General features: G+C 39.1%; 1 protein-coding gene across 1 annotated transcript in view; it reads left to right on the forward strand.

Moving 5' to 3' along the window:
- Nucleotides 1-17866, forward strand: part of COG7 (component of oligomeric golgi complex 7) — a 70577-nt gene that overhangs the window by 10083 nt on the left and 42628 nt on the right. The window contains 2 exon segments of the mRNA XM_043976024.1: nucleotides 12456-12604; nucleotides 17565-17681. Coding sequence (XP_043831959.1) covers nucleotides 12456-12604; nucleotides 17565-17681 — 266 coding nt within the window.

A 17866-nucleotide genomic window follows, 5' to 3' on the forward strand; every position in this document is an offset into this window, starting at 1 on the left:
AGAAGCTTGAAACAGGGACCTTGGTGCCCCCAGAGCAGACCTCAACTTAAAAAAAAAAAGGTGCAGTAGGAGTAAGAAACAAAAAAGAGCTCTCACCATTAAGAGCTTCTGTATCAACAGGGAAGAGGCAAACACAAACTCAGATGAGGACAATACTCCCAAATTGCCTATATGTGATGCCTCAAGAGGGAAGATGAATTGGTCTCAAGAACAAAAAGCCTTCTTGGAAGAGCTCAAAAAGGATTTTAAAAATCAATTGAGAGAAATGGGGAGAGAAATGAAAGCAACACAAGAAAACTATCAAAAAAAGAATCAGCAGCTTAGAAAAGGAAGCACAAAGATTGACTGAAGAAAACAATTCCTTAAAAAATTCATTTGGCCAAATGGGAAAAAAGTGCATAATCTCCCTGAAGAAAACAATGCCTTAAAAATTAAAATTGGACAGTTGGAAGATAATGACTTGATGAGACACCAGGAATCAGTCAAGCAGAATCAAAAGAATGAATAAATAGAAGAAAATGTGAAATACCTCATTGGAAAGACAACTGACCTGGAAAACAGATCCAGGAGAGACAATTTGAGAATCACTGGACTGCCTGAAAGCCATGATCAGAAAAAGAGTCTAGACACCATATTCCAGGAAATTATTGAGGAGAATTGCTCTGATATTATAGAATTAGAGGACAAAATCATCATTGAAAGAATCCACCAATCACCTCCTGAAAGAGATCCCAAAAGGAAAACTCCAAGGAATATTATAGCTAAATTTCAGAATTATCAGATGAGGGAGAAAATACTCCAAGCAACCAGAAAGAAGCAATCTAAATATCATGGAGCCACAGTCAGGATTGCTCAGGACCTGGCAGCTTCAGCATTAAAGGATTGCAAGGCTTGGAATATGATATTCCGGAAGGCAAAGGAGTTTGGATTGCTGCCAAGAATATATTACCCAGCAGAACCGATCATCCTCTTTCAGGGGAAAAGATGGACATTCAATGAAATTGGGGACTTTCAATGTTTCCATATGAAAAGACCAGAACTGAATAGAAAATTTGATCTTAACATACAAGACTCAAGAGAAGTTTAAAAAGGTAAACAGGGAGGGAAAAAAGTTACTCAATAAGGTTAAACTGTTTACATCCCTACATGGGAAGATAATACTTATAACTCTTGAGAACTGTGTATGTATTTGGGTGGAAAGAAGTATTATACACAGAGGGTGTAAATATAAACTTTCTTGGATGTGATGATATAAAGAAAATTAAGGGGTTAAAAAGGGAGTTTATGGGGAGAAGAAGAAAGGGGAGGTGGAATGGGGTGAATTACATCATATGAAGAGGTGAAAAAAACCTATTACAATAGAGAGAAAGAAGGGAGGGGTGAACATTATTTCAACCCTACTCTCACTAGATTTGATTCAGAGGGAATAACATATATGTTCATTTAGATAAAGAAACTTAGCTTATTCTTTTGGGGGGGGGCGGGAAACGGGTTAAATGACTTGCCCAGGGTCACACAGCTAGTAAGTGTTTGAGGCCATATTTGAATTCAGATCCTCCTGAATCCAGGGCCAGTGCTTTATCCACTGTACCACCTAGCTGCCCAGCTTATTCTTTAGGGAAGTAAAAGGGTAAGGGGAAAGGGGTAGGACTGATAAAAGGGAGCGCAAAAGCAAGGGAGAAAAGGGTAAAGAAAAGGGAGGGGGGTGATAAAAAGGGAGGGCAGATTGGGGGAGGCAGGGGTAAGAAGCAAAACATTGGTGAGGAGGAATAGAGTGAAAGAAGGGTGGGAAAGTACAAAGCGGGTAAATAGAATGGAGGGGAATAGACAGTAATAATAACTGTGAATGTGAATGGGATGAACTCTGCCATAAAATGGAAGCAAATTGCAGAGTGGATTAAAAACCAGAATCCTGAGGGCAGCTAGGTGGTGAAGTAGATAAAGCACCAGCCCTGGATTCAGGGGGACCTGAGTTCAAATCCAGCCTCAGACACTTGACACAACTAGCTGTGTGACCCTGGGTAAGTCACTTAACTCTCATTGCCCTGCCAAAAAAAATCACCAAAAAACCCAACCCAGAATCCTACAATATGCTGTTTACAAGAAACACATTTGAAGCAGAGAGATACACACAGAGTAAAGGTAAAAGGCTGGAGCAGAATGTATTATACTAATGAATAAATGTATTCAGCTAAAGTCAAAAAAGCAAGGGTAGCAATCCTTATCTCAGACAAAACAAAGGCAAAAATAGATCTAATTAAAAGAGATAAGGAAGGAAACTACATCTTGCTAAAAGGTACTATAGATAATGAAGTAATATCAGTATTAAACATGTATGTGCCAAGAAGTGGTATATCATCCAAAGGAGAAGTTAAATGAGTTAAAGAAGAAATAGACAGTAATACTATTGATTGAATACTATGGATACTAGTGGGGGATCTGAATCTTCGCCTCTCAGAATTAGATAAATCTAGCCACAAAATAAATAAGAAAAAAGTGAAAGAGGTGAATAGAATACTAGAAAATTTAGACATGATAGATGTCTGGAGAAAATTGAATGGGGAAAGAAAGGAATATACCTTTTTCTCAGCAGTACATGGCACATTTTCAAAAATTGACCATGTATTAGGGCACAAAAACATCATAGTCAAATGTAGAAAGGCAGAAATAGTAAATGCATCCTTCTCAGATCATGATGCAATAAAAATTACATGGAATAAAGCGCCATGGAAAGGTAGACTGAAAATCAGTTGGAAACTAAATAATGTCATTCTAAAGAATGAGTGGGTGAAACAACAAATCATAGAAACATAGAATCCAAGAGAATGACAGTAATGAAACAACATACCAAAATCTATGGGATGCAGGTAAAGCAGTGCTTAGGGGAAATTTTATATCTCTAACTGTTTACATGAATAAAAAAGAGAAAGAGGAGATCAATGCAACTTAAAAAGCCAGAAAAAGAACAAATTATAAATCTCCAATTAAATACTAAATTAGAAATCCTGAAAATTAAAGGAGAAATTAATAAAACTGAAAGCAAGGAAACTATAGAATTAATAAAACTAAGCTGGTTTTATGAAAAAATCAATAAAATAGACAAACCATTGGTTAATTTGATAAATAGAGCTATCTCAGGTTAAGATGGTTGACTCTGGATGTGGCTAGTTTCTCCTCAGTGTAGGTTTTCATAAAAAACCTGGATGATCTCTTATTTTGTTTATGTAACTAAATTTTTTTTTGTTTTGATAAGTAACTTTTGTCAAAGATAGGGGCTTTAACTTTGAAATGATGACTGTACTTTTCCTTCTCTCAATCATCTTTTTATTTCCTTTTTTTCTTTCCTTAGTTGCCTGAAGTTGTTTACTAGATCTGGAGGACTTACACATTTATATTCTTTTGTTGTTAATGTTTTCCCTATTCATGTATCTGTTTGTGTTCAAGGTCTGGGTCTTTTTGAATTTCCTGAGATCTTTGGTAATTTCAGTCTCTTCCTCCTGCCCCACCTTTAATTTTCCCATATTCACTTTTTGACTGTCCCCTCTAATTGTGGCTTCCTGGAGACTGAATCTCAAAGCCTCTCAGCCTCTTCCTACATAAGGCAGTTCGTGGTTCAGCTGCCTAGGTTTCTGCCCCAAATGACTTTTGGGTGGTTAGAACTGGGACCAGCTGAATGCTGTTGCTGTGCTCTTACTCTCAGGCCTAGTTGAGTGCTGGAACTCTCTCTCTTCCTGTTTCCACAGACACAGCATCTTATCCTGTTTCCTCTCTTCCTTAGTTATCTGGCCTGGTACTGCTGCATCACTGGTGCTGTGGAGTTGTCTGCCCCACACTGGCAGTTCAGAGCTTTAAAGTCCCGGTGCTATGGGGTTGTAGCCCTGCTGGCCCTTTCTCACTGCTGCCCAGGCAAACTTCTGATGCCAGGAGCCAGGGTCTCTGAAAAGAGGGAAGGGAATAGGGTCTTAGGCTGGGTTTTGTTGTAAGTCTTTGCCCAGTCCTTGGGTCTGCTAGTGCAGCTTCAGTGCTGCTACTGTGGGAGGTAGGAGAGGGGTGCATAATTTTTGTTGTGGAGAAGTTTGAGAGGTTGTGGGCAATTAGAGAAAGTGTCTAGTACTGTATCTCATTGCGCACACAATCTGGATTCCTTTTTTTCTTTTCTTTTGCTCTTTTTTTATCTTCAGTTTCTTCCTTTCTTTCTATTCCTCTCATGCCTACAATGATGCTGAGTCCTCACCATTTTATTTGTTTTTTTTTTTTTTTCTCTTTTTCTCTCTGTGGGGCAATGGGGGTTAAGTGACTTGCCCACGGTCACACAGCTAGTAAGTGTTAAGTGTCTGAGGCCGGATTTGAACTCAGGTACTCCTGAATCCAGGGCCAGTGCTTTATCCACTGTGCCACCTAGCTGCCCTGAGTCCTCACCATTTTAAAACAACAACAACAAACCTTCCCTCAACCCTGTTACCCCCTCAGGTTCTTGTTTTATACTGTCCCTCTTCCACTTCTAAATATCTAGAGAGAGAGAGTAGTCTATACCTGTGACCTCCATTTCCTCATTACCCACTTACTTGACTTACTTGACACTCTGCATTCTGGTTGTTGAAGCATGTTGCTGAGTTTTCACCAACCTCACCAAAGACCTTTTAATCATAGGCTAGTAGGAGTTAGATCTGTAAAGGACTTCAGAGATCATCTGGTCCAGATCTCTCATTTTACTTCACCTTTCCTCAGTCCAATCCACTTTTTGTTGCCCTTGATACTGTTGATTTCTCTCACCTTTGAGATGCTCTCTCCTTGACTTCTTTTATGACACTGTTCTCTATAAGTTCACCTCTTCCTACCTGATTGCTCTTGGATTTTTTTTGTTTGTTTTTTGGGGGCAATGAGGGTTAAGTGACTTGCCCAGGGTCACACAGCTAAAAAGTGTCAAGTGTATAAGGCCACATTTGAACTCAGGTCCTCCTGAATCCAGGGTCGGTGGTTTATCCACTGTGTCACCTAGCTGCCCCCGTGATTGCTCTTCACCAATTAATTTTCTTTACTTTTTTCCTTTTTTTTTTTTTTTTGCGGGGCAATGAGGGTTAAGTGACTTGCCCAGAGTCACACAGCTAGTAAGTGTCAAGTGTCTGAGACTGGATTTGAACTCAGGTCCTCCTGAATCCAGGGCTGGTGCTTCATCCACTGTGCCACCTAGTTGTCCCCCAATTAATTTTCCATCAACTACTCCATAGGTGTAGTCCTCCAGAGGGCTGCTCTTGCTCTTTTTTGTTCCAACACACTCTCTGTCCCTCAGTGATTTCATGTACTCTTATGGCCACAATTATCACCTGTGTAATTTAAGATTCTAAATGTGGATTCTAATCTGTTCCCCCAGTTTTGGGGGAAACTGACTAAAATCACTGATAAAACGAGTTTAGGTTTTTAAGGGTTTATTGAAAAATAGAAAAAGATTGAGAACAGAATTCCAACAGCCTGGCATTCCTATCTTTCCTCAAATTTCCTGTGAAGTCCTCTGCTGCCACCACCACCATCAAGTCAGGAACCCAAAAAAGTGAGAGCTATCTGCGCAGGCCCTCTTTCCTCCTTCCTGTCTCCTCCCAGAAAATAGGAAGCTCCTCAAGTTGATTGGCTGGTAGCCTTGATAGACAGCACCCATGAGCAAACGTCACTTCCTGACGCCAAGGAAAAAGCCACATGGCCTTGCCCTCTGAGGCATTTTCCTCATGGAGGAGCTTTCCCACAACAAGTCTCCAGTAGGTGGCATCATTCCAATCATTCCAATCCAAATGATTCACTGATGTATATATCAGTTCATAATCTCTTCCTTAAATTCCATTCTGGATATTGTACAGGATCTCAAACTCATGTCCAAAATTTGAGGAATCTGTATATGAAAGTGTAGAAGGGTTGTCATCTGTACTGGGAGAGGGAGTAGCCACACTAATGAATCTGCAGAACCTTTGTGGTATCAAAAAAGGAAGAACAAAGAATTGAGGTCTTTCTTTAAAGTCAAATGTATGTCTCTGCTTGGCACATGATTGTAATTTCAGTGACAAATTTCCCATACCTACAGACATATCTATAAACTTGAAGAATCTTAGTGTCAGGGGAGACCTTAGTGGTCATTTAGCCCAACTTGCACCTGGACAAGAACCTTCTTTACAACAAAACTGACCAGTGCTCATGCAGTCTCTGTTGGATGACTTCTGCTAAGGGGAAACCCCCTCCTTCCTAGGCAGTTCATTCCAATGAAGCACTCTCCTAAAATGGGACATGATGATAAAATGAATTTTTTTTCTTTAGCACAGGGTTTCTTTTTTTTTTTTTTTTTTGGCGGAGCAATGGGGGTTAAGTGACTTGCCCAGGGTCACACAGCTAGTAAGTGTCAAGTGTCTGAGGCCGGATTTGAACTCAGGTACTCCTGAATCCAGGGCCGGTGCTTTATCCACTGCGCCACCTAGCCACCCCTAGCACAGGGTTTCTTAACCTGGGACTTGTGAATTTGTTTTAAAAAATTGATAACTATGGGGCAGCTAGGTGGCTCAGTGGATAAAGCAATGGCCTTGAATTTAGGAGGATCTGAGTTTAAATCCAGCCTCAGACACTTGATAGTTACTAGCTGTGTGACCCTGGGCAAGTCACTTAACCTTAATGCCCTGAAAAAAAAATATTGATAACTATGATTTTATATAATTGATTTCTTTGTAATCCTATGTATTTAAAAACATTATTCTGTGTAGTCCATAGATTTCTCTAGACTGCCAAAGAGGTCACTGATAACAAAAATGGTAAAGACGTCCTACTTGAGCATTTTTAGCATTTCGATGAGATAGGAAAGTCTATATGAGATTGCATTCTTAGTGTTCTTTTCCACCAGCTAACAATTTAATGTTCAGAAGTTAATTAGTTGGGGCAGCTAGGTGGTGCAGTGGATAAAACACCGGCCCTGGATTCAGGAGGACCTAAGTTCAAATCTGGCCTCAGACACTTGACACTCACTAGCTGTGTGACCCTGGGCAAGTCACTTAAACCTCATTGCCCTGCACACACAAAAAAAGAAGTTAATTAGTTAATGGGGCCACAAATGAAACAAGTGAGCAGATGTTTCCATATGATGTATTTCTATCCCATGTTGTGATATATCTATTTGAAGTCTTATTATCATTGTTTGTAGACATTAATATAACTTAGCCATAATACCCATCAACTCAGTCCCATCAGCTATTTCTTAAATTCCAAAGAAGCTTTTGGTAGTGTGAGATTTAAAATTAGACATTAGATCATAAATCTCCCCTCTTTAACCTTTCCCTTAATTTATCTCCCAGACTAGTAACAGTAGCATGGTACAGAATTGTGGTGTTTCAATAAATTGACTGATTTGTAAGTATTCAAACCTCTGTTGACTGTTTTCTCTATTAGTTTATACTTAATGAAATAATGTGCCATTTCTTTTTTGTTTTGTTTGTTTTGGTGAGGCAATTGGGGTTAAGTGACTTGTCACACAGCTAGTATGTGTTAAGTGTTTGAGGCTGGATTTGAACTCAGGTCCTCTTGAATCCAGGGCCGGTGCTCTACCCACTGCGCCACCTAGCCGCCCCATAATGTACCATTTCTAACTAGCAGATGATGATAATGATGGATGGCATAGTGGATTGGTCATCCAGTAGTTAAGACTTGTGGATTTATGCTTTGTTGGAGGAAATGTTAGAGGTAAGAGAATGCTTTGATGTTAACTTGTTTTTCCATGTGTTCCATTAAGTTAGCCCAGATGTAAGAAATGGATTTGATGTTAAGTAGTTATTTGTGGTGTTATACTAATTCTTTTATATAGACTTCTAGTGATGGGAAGAATTTATCTGTATATTAGGATTCTCCCCCTGGACATTTTGGTACATTATTTGCTGTAACCAGTATTGATTGCTCTACATTCATAGGCATTTTGATAGAATCTAAGATCTGAGGTCCCAATCCCCTTTTTTTTTTTTTAAGTGAGGCAATTGGGGTTAAGTGACTTGCCCAGGGTCACACCCCAATCCCTTTTTATTTAAGTATAATCAATTAGCATCAGAAGAACTAGATTTGAGTTAGAACTTTGCTGTTGGCCAGCTTTGTAACTGGGCAAGTCAACCTCTCTGAACCTTGATTTCCTTAGTTGTAAAGTGAAAGTAATAATACATTATCTGGTGGAGTTTTTGTAAGGAAGGTGCTTTGTATAAAGATCTTTGCAAATTTAAATTGCTTATTTTATCTCCAAGAATATCACTGAAAATCAGTCAAATATTTTGCTGAACTAAAGGTTCATCGTGTTCCTATAAGAATCAAATGAAATAACATTTGCAACGAACTTTTTAATCATAATGTGCTAATACATGCAGTTCTTCATTAACCTTCTAGCTCTTCTGTTGCCCCCCAGATAAGGATAATAGTTATATATTAGCCCAAATATGTTTCAATTCCCTCTCAAATTTGGTTTTTATAAAACCTGAGTTTGGCTTACTGTCAGTGTTATTTTTTTCAGTGCATACAAACATAAATATTGGTTCTATAAATGCTAGTACACCCCTCTAAGGTTGGTTTTTTGGGGGGTGGGGTGGGACAATGAGGGTTAAGTGACTTGCCCAGGGTCACACAGCTAGTAAGTGTCAAGTGTCTGAGGCCAGATTTGAACTCAGGTCCTCCTGAATCCAAGGCTGGTGCTTTATCCACTGTGCCACCTAGCTGCCCCCTGTAAGGTTGTCTTGTATCTCTTTTGTAAGTATCTTTTATATACCTATAAAAGTACATATTTGTACATGTTAGAATGTAATATATCTATATGTATATGTATAGAGATATATAGATATAACCCATATCAGATTACCTGCTGTCTAGGGGAGGGGTGGGAGGGAGAAAAATCTGAAATTGTAAAGCATGTATAAACAAAAGTTGAGAACTATCTTTACATGTAATGGAAAAAATAAAATACCTCATACATTAGAATGTAAACTTCTTGAAGGCAGGGATTGTTTTCACTTTTTCTTTGTATCCCCAGCATTTGACACAGACTTTGGCACATATTAAGTTCATAATAAATGTGGTTTTTTTTGTTGTTGTTGTTTTGTTTTTTGAGGCAATTGGGGTTAAGTGACTTGCTCAGAGTCACACAGCTAGTATGTGTCAAGTGTCTGAGGCCGGATTTAAAGTCAGGTCCTCCTGAATCCAAGGCTGGTGCTCTATCCACTGCGCCATTTAACTGCCCTTCATAATAAATGTTTGCAAATTAACTGACTGACTGCCCTCATTAATATCAGAAAATGTGAAGAAAATGAATTAGCATAGGACAGAGTAAGGCTCTTAAACAAGATACATCTATACAACAGAAAAGACATCAGATATTTCTTTTGTAAGTTTTTTAGTAATTTTCCCCATTTTGATAGGTTGTCTTGACCAAACCTTCTTAAACTGTTTCTTAACAGAAGCAATTCTGTACGTTATACATGTGTAGTCATGCAAAACATTTCCATACCATCAGTTCTTTCTCTGGAGATGGATCACATTTTTCATAAATCCTTTAGAGTTGTCTTGGATCATTGCATTGCTGAGAATAGCCAAGTTGTTCACAGGTGATCATCTTACAATAATGCTGTTACTTTGTATACAGTACTTCTCACTTTGCATCAGCTCATGTAAGTCTTTCCAGGTTTTTTCTGAGAGCGTCCTGTTCATCATTTCTTACAGAACAATAGTGTTCCATCATAATCTCATCCCAGAGTTTGTTCAGCCATTCCCCAATTGATGGGCATCTCCTCAATTTTGAATTCTTTGCATGAGAAAAGGGCTGACATAAATATTTTTTGTATATATAGGTCCTTTAACTTTTTGTTTTTTATCTCTTTTTGAATACACACCTAGTGGTGGTATTACTAGCTCAAAGACTATGCAGGGTTTTGTAGCCCTTTGGCCATAGTTCCAAATTGCTCTATAGAATGTTTGAATTAGTTTACAATCCACCAACAGTGCATCAATGTCTCATTTTCCCCATATCCCCAACAACATTTGTTGTTTTCTTCTGCCGTCCTATTATCCAATCCAGTAGATATGAGGTAGTACCCCAAAATTGTTTTGGCTTGTATCTCTCTAATCCATAGTGAGTTGGAACATTTTTTTTTCCCCAATGGCTATAGATGGCTTTGATTATTTCATCTGAAAACTGTTCATATCTTTTGATCATTTATCAATTGGGGAATGGCTCTTATTTTAACAACTTTGACTCAGTTCTCTATGTGTTTGAGAAATTAGGTCTTTATTAGACAAACTTGCTTAAAATTTTTTCAGTTACTATTGCTAACTTAATTTCCCTCCATCCTTCTCCTTCCTCATGCCATTTACTCTATTCTCTAGCTCTTTTCACCCTTTTCCTCCTTAAAGGTGTTTTGCTTCTGATTGCCCCCTCCCCCAGTCTGCCCTCCCTTCTATCATTATATGTTTATAAACATTTCTCAATTATCTGTAATCTGGTCTGGGCTGTACTCTGAGGAACCTTTAGGGCCTGTAGTCTTCAGAAAGGGAGCTACTGAACTGTACACAAGGATCCCTGTGCCTATATATTGACTTAGAAAACCCTCACTTAAATCCAGTTCACTGCAAGTCACTAGGATGGATGGTGGCTGGGTGAGAACAGAGGAGAGGCAAGAGATGTTTTAGAAGTAAAAATGATGACACTTAGTAACTGGTTGGATACTGGGGAAATTCTCATATGGTTAGTGTAATGTTCTTTAAATTAGGGGCCAGGGTCTGACAAGTGATATGTAATCAATGAATCATAGGGAGAGGCATATAGCCAGTTATGGAGCTTATCTCCTACATAGTTGTTCCTCCCTGTATCTCCCAATACTCCTCAACTTTGCCCCTTCCTTCCGCAGTACAATTTCGCTCCCCCACTTCCCCATTTCTTTACAGGAGTCCAGTGTAGGTACTACCTGGGCACCATCAGCAGCAGTTGCACTGGTGCCATTGGGAAAATTCCTTTCTCACAACTTTTGGGTCCCCCCCCCCCCCGCCCCAGTACATCATGGCTAGAGCAGGGCTACCTCAGAGGGTAGAAGTTGGTAATATAAATAGTGTACACATCTAACTATGTCATTCCTCTATTCAGTAATCTTTAGTGGCTTCTTGTTGATCTAGGATCATATTTTTTTATCTTTATCCTTTTATAATGTTTCTTTTTGTATTTTATAATACACATAATTATTAGTGTAGTAATAGACCTAAATAATTCATGAACAAGTGAATATACATGTATAGAGTGCTTTTACTAAGAGGGATATACAATCAAAAAACTTTGGAAACCATTTAGTATAGACCAGGAGTTCTTAAACAAGGGTTGTTAAACTTGTTTTTAAATACAAATACTTTAATACAAAGTATTAAAACATTAAAAGTTTGAATAATTTATATTCAGCCTGTATTTAGGGTCATCACACTGGAGTAATCTTTCTTTGTTCCTGAGGGAACAGCTAGTTAGTTTTTACATTGTTCCTTTGGATAATTATATTTCTATGTATTGTCATGAAAACTTTGAATAAAAAGACTATGAAATTGAAAAAATATTTTGATAGTAATATTTCAATGAAATTATTTTCCTTTGCAATCACGTGTACTTTATTTTATGCATTTAAAAATATTATTGTGAGAAGTGGTCCATAGACTTCACCACACTGACAGAGGGGTCCATGACACAAAAAAGGTTAAGAACTCCTGGTCTAGACCATTGCAGTTAGTTCCAAGTGAGTATTTTAACAGGAGCCATTTTGCTAGTGAATCATTCATGACTTGCTTCTGAATTCCATCTCAGCCTTTCAAAAAAAAAAAATTAAAAGCTGAAGCTCTTTGAAGTTTAAATAGAAGAAAGTTATTTTTCCTCAGTTTTATTTGCCCCCTGTCTGCCATCTAAATTCTGACCACAAACTCTTTTTTTAAAAAATTATTATTTATATTAAACATTAAAAAAAAATTTTGAGTTCCAAATCTCTTCCATCTGCTCATTGCTCCACCCACTGAGAAGCAAGCAACATGTTATCAATCACACATGTGAAATCATGCAAAATATATTTCTATATTAGCCTTATAGCAAAAAAAAAAAGGCAAGAAAAATAAAGTGAGAAAATGATACTTCAGTTTGCATTCAGATTTCATCAGTTCTCTCTTTGGAAATGGATAGCATTTTTTTCATCATGAATCCTTTGAATTTGTCTTAGATCATAAACTCTTGATGTTAGAATAAAGAGATCATAAACTCTTTAACTGAATGGATATTGTAAATAGTACAACCTTTTAACTTGGTTAGCAAGTATTCTATCTCATTTTGGATTGTTTTAGTAAAGATCCTTATCTGGCTTTAGGGTTCTTGAATTGTATTTGCTTGTGGTGGCCAGTTTTCATCTACTTATATATATTGCCTCTTTGATTTTTTTCTACAGAAACCAGTCACCAGGCCCTCCAGAATATGCCCAAGGTTCTCCGAGATGTGGAAGCCCTTAAACAGGAGGCATCTTTCCTGAAGGAACAAATGATTCTTGTCAAGGAAGACATTAAAAAATTTGAACAGGACACGGCTCAGTCAATGCAGGTATTCATAGATTTATAGAAATAATTAAATGTAAGAGCTAGAAGGAACTTCAGAAAATAGTCCTTAATTTTACAAATGAGGAAACCAGAGCCAAGATAGGTGAGCTAACTTACCCAAAGTCACACATTTGGCAGAGCTAGGACCAGAACCAATCTCTTCTGAATCCCAGACTAGCTCTCTTTCCACTCTGTCTCCCCTTGAAAAACCTAAAATACCATGAAAAGACAGAGATAGATGAAATTTCTTTTCTTTTTTTTTTTTTTTTTTAGGCAATGGGGGTTAAGTGACTTGCCCACAGTCACACAGCTAGTAAGTGTCAAGTGTCTGAGGCCGGATTTGAACTCAGGTACTCCTGAATCCAGGGCCGGTGCTTTAACCACTGCGCCATCTAGCTGCCCCCGAAATTTCTTTTCAATACAATAAATGAATTAGTTTTCCAAACTTTGAAAAAGAATGTATTATATAAATGAATTATGTCTTCCAACTTTGGAAAGAATAAATTGCTATGCTTTGTCAGTGATGTTAATGAATTCTGGTATTTTCATTCCTTGAATAGGTTCAGTTTAAGGTCATCCCTTCCCTTATATTAGATACATTATCAAAGCACTCTAGGAATAGCAGAATAGGGTAGTGGAAAGAATGCTGGACTCACAATTGGGAAATTTGGGTTAGAATTTTCTGCCTTATGCCTTGCCTCCTACTCCTTGCATCAAAATCTCTCTTCATCCTTCCCCAGTCTTTGCTTTTTTTTTTTTTTTTTGGTGGGGCAACAAGGGTTAAGTGACCTGCCCAGGGTCACACAGCTAGTAAGTATCAAGGGTCTGAGGCTGGATTTGAACTCAGGTCCTCCTGAATCCAGGGCCGGTGCTCTATCCACTGTGCCACCTAGCTGCACCCAGTCTTTGCTTTTTGATGAAGTGGGCACCTCTTCTTAAAAGCTAACCCCTACACTTGTGATTTTGTTCTGATCCCTACCTGTCTTATCTAGGGGTTTTCCCTGTGAACATCCCCTCTCTCTCTCTCTTTTTTTTTTTGTGGGGCAGTGGGGGTTAAGTGACTTGCCCAGGGTCACACAGCTAGTAAGTGTCAAGTGTCTGAGGCCGGATTTGAACTCAGGTACTCCTGAATCCAGGGCCAGTGCTCTATCCACTGCGCCACCTAGCCGCCCAACCCCCCCTCTCTTTTTCACATCTTCAATCTTTGCTTATCTATTTGGTTCTTCTCTACTGCTTAAATATTTGTCCAGGTCTCCTCCACCCTTAAAAAACTCATTTAACTCTGACATTCCTGAAATACTGTTGTCCAATAGCACTTTTCCCTTTTGCAGCCAGACTCCTGGAAAAGAGTTTGATGCAGTCATTGTCTCATTTACTCACCTCCCACTTTCTTCTTAGTTCCTTGAATTCTGCCTTCTAACCCCACTACTTGAGTAAAACTTCCTTCTCTAAGATCTCTTAATGACCAGGTCTGATGACCTTTCCCTTTCCCTCATTCTGCTTGATTTCTCTGAAGCTTTTGACACTGTTAGCCTCCCCCTTCTTCTAGGTGATCTCTCTTCCCTTTTGCTTCCATTACACTGCTCTTTCTTGATCTTCCTCTAGCTGTCTGAGTACACTTTTACTCTTGTTCACATCAATGCTTTCACTATAAATATCGGTCCTGGGCTCTCTTTTCCATGTTCTTAGCGATCTTATCTGCTCCACTTTGTTCCTCTATCATCATTATGTAGATGATGACCAAATCTTTATATCCACCCCTCATCTGTCTCTCTTGAATTCCAGTCCTGCATCATAAACTTCTTGCTAGAAGACTCCACCTGGATCCAGGTTCTGTAGGCATCTTAAACTCAGAATGTATAATGTGGAACTCATATTTTTTTCAAACCTGTTCCTCTTCCAAACTTCTCTAATTTTATGGATGGTACCACCATCCTTCAGGTTTATAGCTTTGGAATCATCCTTGACTCCCCCGTGTTCAATCAGTTGCTAATGACTTGTCAGTTCTACCTCTACAATATCTCTTGCATCACTGAAACAGAGATAGGAGGTAGCATATCCCAGGTGAGTCAAACCCATCTTGACCACCATCTTTCCTTAAACCTTACTGGAGCCATCCCAGGATCCTGAACCCAAATGCTCTGGGAGTTCCAGTTCCCCACAGACCACAGTCCCAGGTTCCAGCCTGGGCTCACAGCCATAAGGGGAGCAGTCACTGAAGAAGGGGTTCATCTTCATTACCACTACCACCACCACCACCATTATCTGATGACAGATTGGTAAGCCCAAGAGATCCAGGAGAGACACTACCCCCCAGAATTCTGATCCTTCTTCCAGCCCAGCCTTCAATACTGCCATCCTGGGAAACAACTCCTGTGGGGAGAGTTTCTGGCAACTGCTTCTGCAGATTCTGAGGCCTGTAGCTTCCAAACAGCAACAGCTACTGACGACACACAAGAGAACATTCTTGCCACCAAAGGCCTTGCCACTATAAGGTGGTTTGCCATCATACACAGATATGATTTTTCAGTGGAAATTACATGAAAAAAGATGTATTATCATCTACTTTACTCTGCACCCTAAGGAAGATGGGACCTTTCTATTTGACTTGCTGCTGAAACTTCTATTCTGTGTTTTCTCCTCCATTGGAATGTGAGCTCCTTGAGAAGAGGGCCTGTCATTGCTTTTCTCTGTATCACCAGCACTTAGCAGATAGTAAGTGTTTAATAGGGGTGTCTAGGGAGGACTAGCACCTCTGGTATGAGGGTTTGGCAAGCCCTTTTCATATCTGCTTATCCACCTTTGGTATCCAACAAGACATCCAGCTCTCACCTGTGGGGCCAAGAAGCTATAGCATGCACAGTGGCCACACTCTGACAAACTGTTGGTGAGTTAGGGGGATGTCTACCCCAAGCATGTGAAGATTTCCCCTTGTGGAGTGAGAGGATGAGAACAGTTTGTACCAATGGCCATGAAGGTGGCTGAAGCAGGTGCTATGGAGCACTTAGAGTTTGGTTAGACAACAAAGATGCCAAGGTCATTCACTGCATCCCAGGCCATCTTCTGGAAGATGGGTCCAGAAAAATTGCTAGATTTTCTCCTAATTATAATTTTATATGTGTGTGTGTATATGTATATATACACACATACATACACATACATATATGTATATATAAATTATATATAAATTTTATTTTTTGAAATAGGAATTTATTGCAGGTTTTTTACCTTGAATAATGGAAGATTCTCTTTATTGGTTTGCCATGTTTATTGGATTGAAAGTGTGAGGGCCAAAATTTGATATACGGGGCGTTATTTGGGTAACTCGCCTTAATATTAGGGTCCCAGAAATATGAGGGACCTTTTAGGTTCACCCTCCCCTCTGAACTGCCCTTTTTAGATATTTCTCCCAAGCTAATAAGAAAGGAACCTCTAAGCTTTAGTTCACAAAAGGATCAGATTTTATTACTTGGGAATTAACAACAAAGGTGAAACTAATAAACTAATAAAGGTAAAACTAATAAAACTAATAAAAACTAATAAAAACTAATAAAAAACTAATAAAAAATCAAAGATAAGGAAATAGGAAAATAGAAATACAGAGAAATGCTCTTAACTCTAAACTTAACCTATGCGATACCTCAGACTGTTTCCAATTAAGCTAGTTCAAAGGAATTTAGGGTTTTCTGTAATTAACTCACTGAACCTGAAAGTTTATAGTTGCTTGCAGCTCCAGAACAGCAGCCACCAGAGACAGAGCGATCATGTACCACCACCACCACAAGGGCCAAGCACGAAAAGGCCGAGTCCCGGAAGACACCTAGTGTTCCGGAAGCACCCTCCACCTCCCTTCAGGGATCATTCAATCTTTCTTTCCCCAAAAGGGGAGGTCCTTCAAAAGCTGCCTATGGAGAGTTCTCTAATTTTTACCACAAAAGGATTCATTAGTTTCATCTTTATTGTAATTCTGATAAATTGTACTTTTTCTCCTTAAGCTTTTGTTTCTTGGAATATTTTGACTTTGGCTGAACTTTGCTATGTATGAAAAAAAAAAGCTGATCTTTTGGTCATTAGGATTGTCAGAAGCTAGAAGGGGAGATCAGTGAGAGAAAACCTTCCACTGATTAACTCATTCTCAGGAGACATGATTCCTTCTTATCATTCCAGAGTCAGAGAAACCCAAGTTTAAGTCCTGGTTCTGATACTTACTTGCTGTGTGATGATGAGCAACTCTTTTAACAATTTTGTGTCCTTGCCATTGTTCACACTTCCACGTTGTCTCAAGCTTTGCGGTATACAGTTCTCATCTACACCAAGAAGGTGTAGGAAAAAAAAGAGAAGGCCTGGTTAAGCGGACTAGGAAGCAATAAGCATTTACTGAGCACTGACTGCTGTCAAGTGTAATGATTGGAATGATGCCACCTACTGGAGACTTGCTGTGGGAAAGCTCCACCATGAGGAAAATGCCTCAGAGACATTGTGGCTTTTCCTTGGTGTCAGGAAATGACGTTTGCTCATGGGGGCTGTCTATCAAGGCTACCAGCCAATCAACTTGAGGAGCCTCCTATGGTCTGGGAGGAGACAGGAAGGAGGAAAGGGAGCCTGCGCAGAGAACTCTGAGGCTTTTTTGGTTCCTGACTTGATGGTGGTGGCGGCAGAGGACTTCACAGGAAATTTGAGGAAAGATAGGAATGCCAGGCTGTTGGAATTCTGTTCTCAATCTTTTTCTTTCTATTTTCCAATAAACCTTTAAAAACCTAAACTCATTTTATCAGTGATTTTAGTCAGTTTCCCCCAAAACTGGGGAAACAGATTAGAATCCACATTTAGAATCTTAAATTACACACAAGCAAGTAAATTATTACTAGGCTACAGTGGACAAATTCTATAACATAATCCCCGACCTAAAGTAGTTTACATACCAAGTCCCTTTCTCTAGTTCACTTCCTATTCTTCTATTTTAGGTGCTGGTGGAGATTGACCAGGTGAAATCTAGAATGCAGCTTGCTGCAGAATCTCTTCAAGAAGCAGATAAGTGGAGCACCTTAAGCGCAGATATTGAAGAAACATTTAAGACACAAGTAGGTTGTTTATAGGGGGTTATTTGAAATATTGTGGAGAAAGGCCTAACTAGAGAGGTCAGAAACTTCTGGAAATCAAATGGAAGAGGGTGTGACCATAAAAGATTAACAACTCTAGTTAGTGGACTATAGGGATAGTGGAAACATAGGAAAGGGAAAATTTGTAACTGTCTGGAGTACTTCTA

This window comes from Dromiciops gliroides, chromosome 1 (genome assembly GCF_019393635.1).
Source record: "Dromiciops gliroides isolate mDroGli1 chromosome 1, mDroGli1.pri, whole genome shotgun sequence".
In the NCBI taxonomy this organism is placed as follows: Eukaryota; Metazoa; Chordata; class Mammalia; order Microbiotheria; family Microbiotheriidae; genus Dromiciops; species Dromiciops gliroides.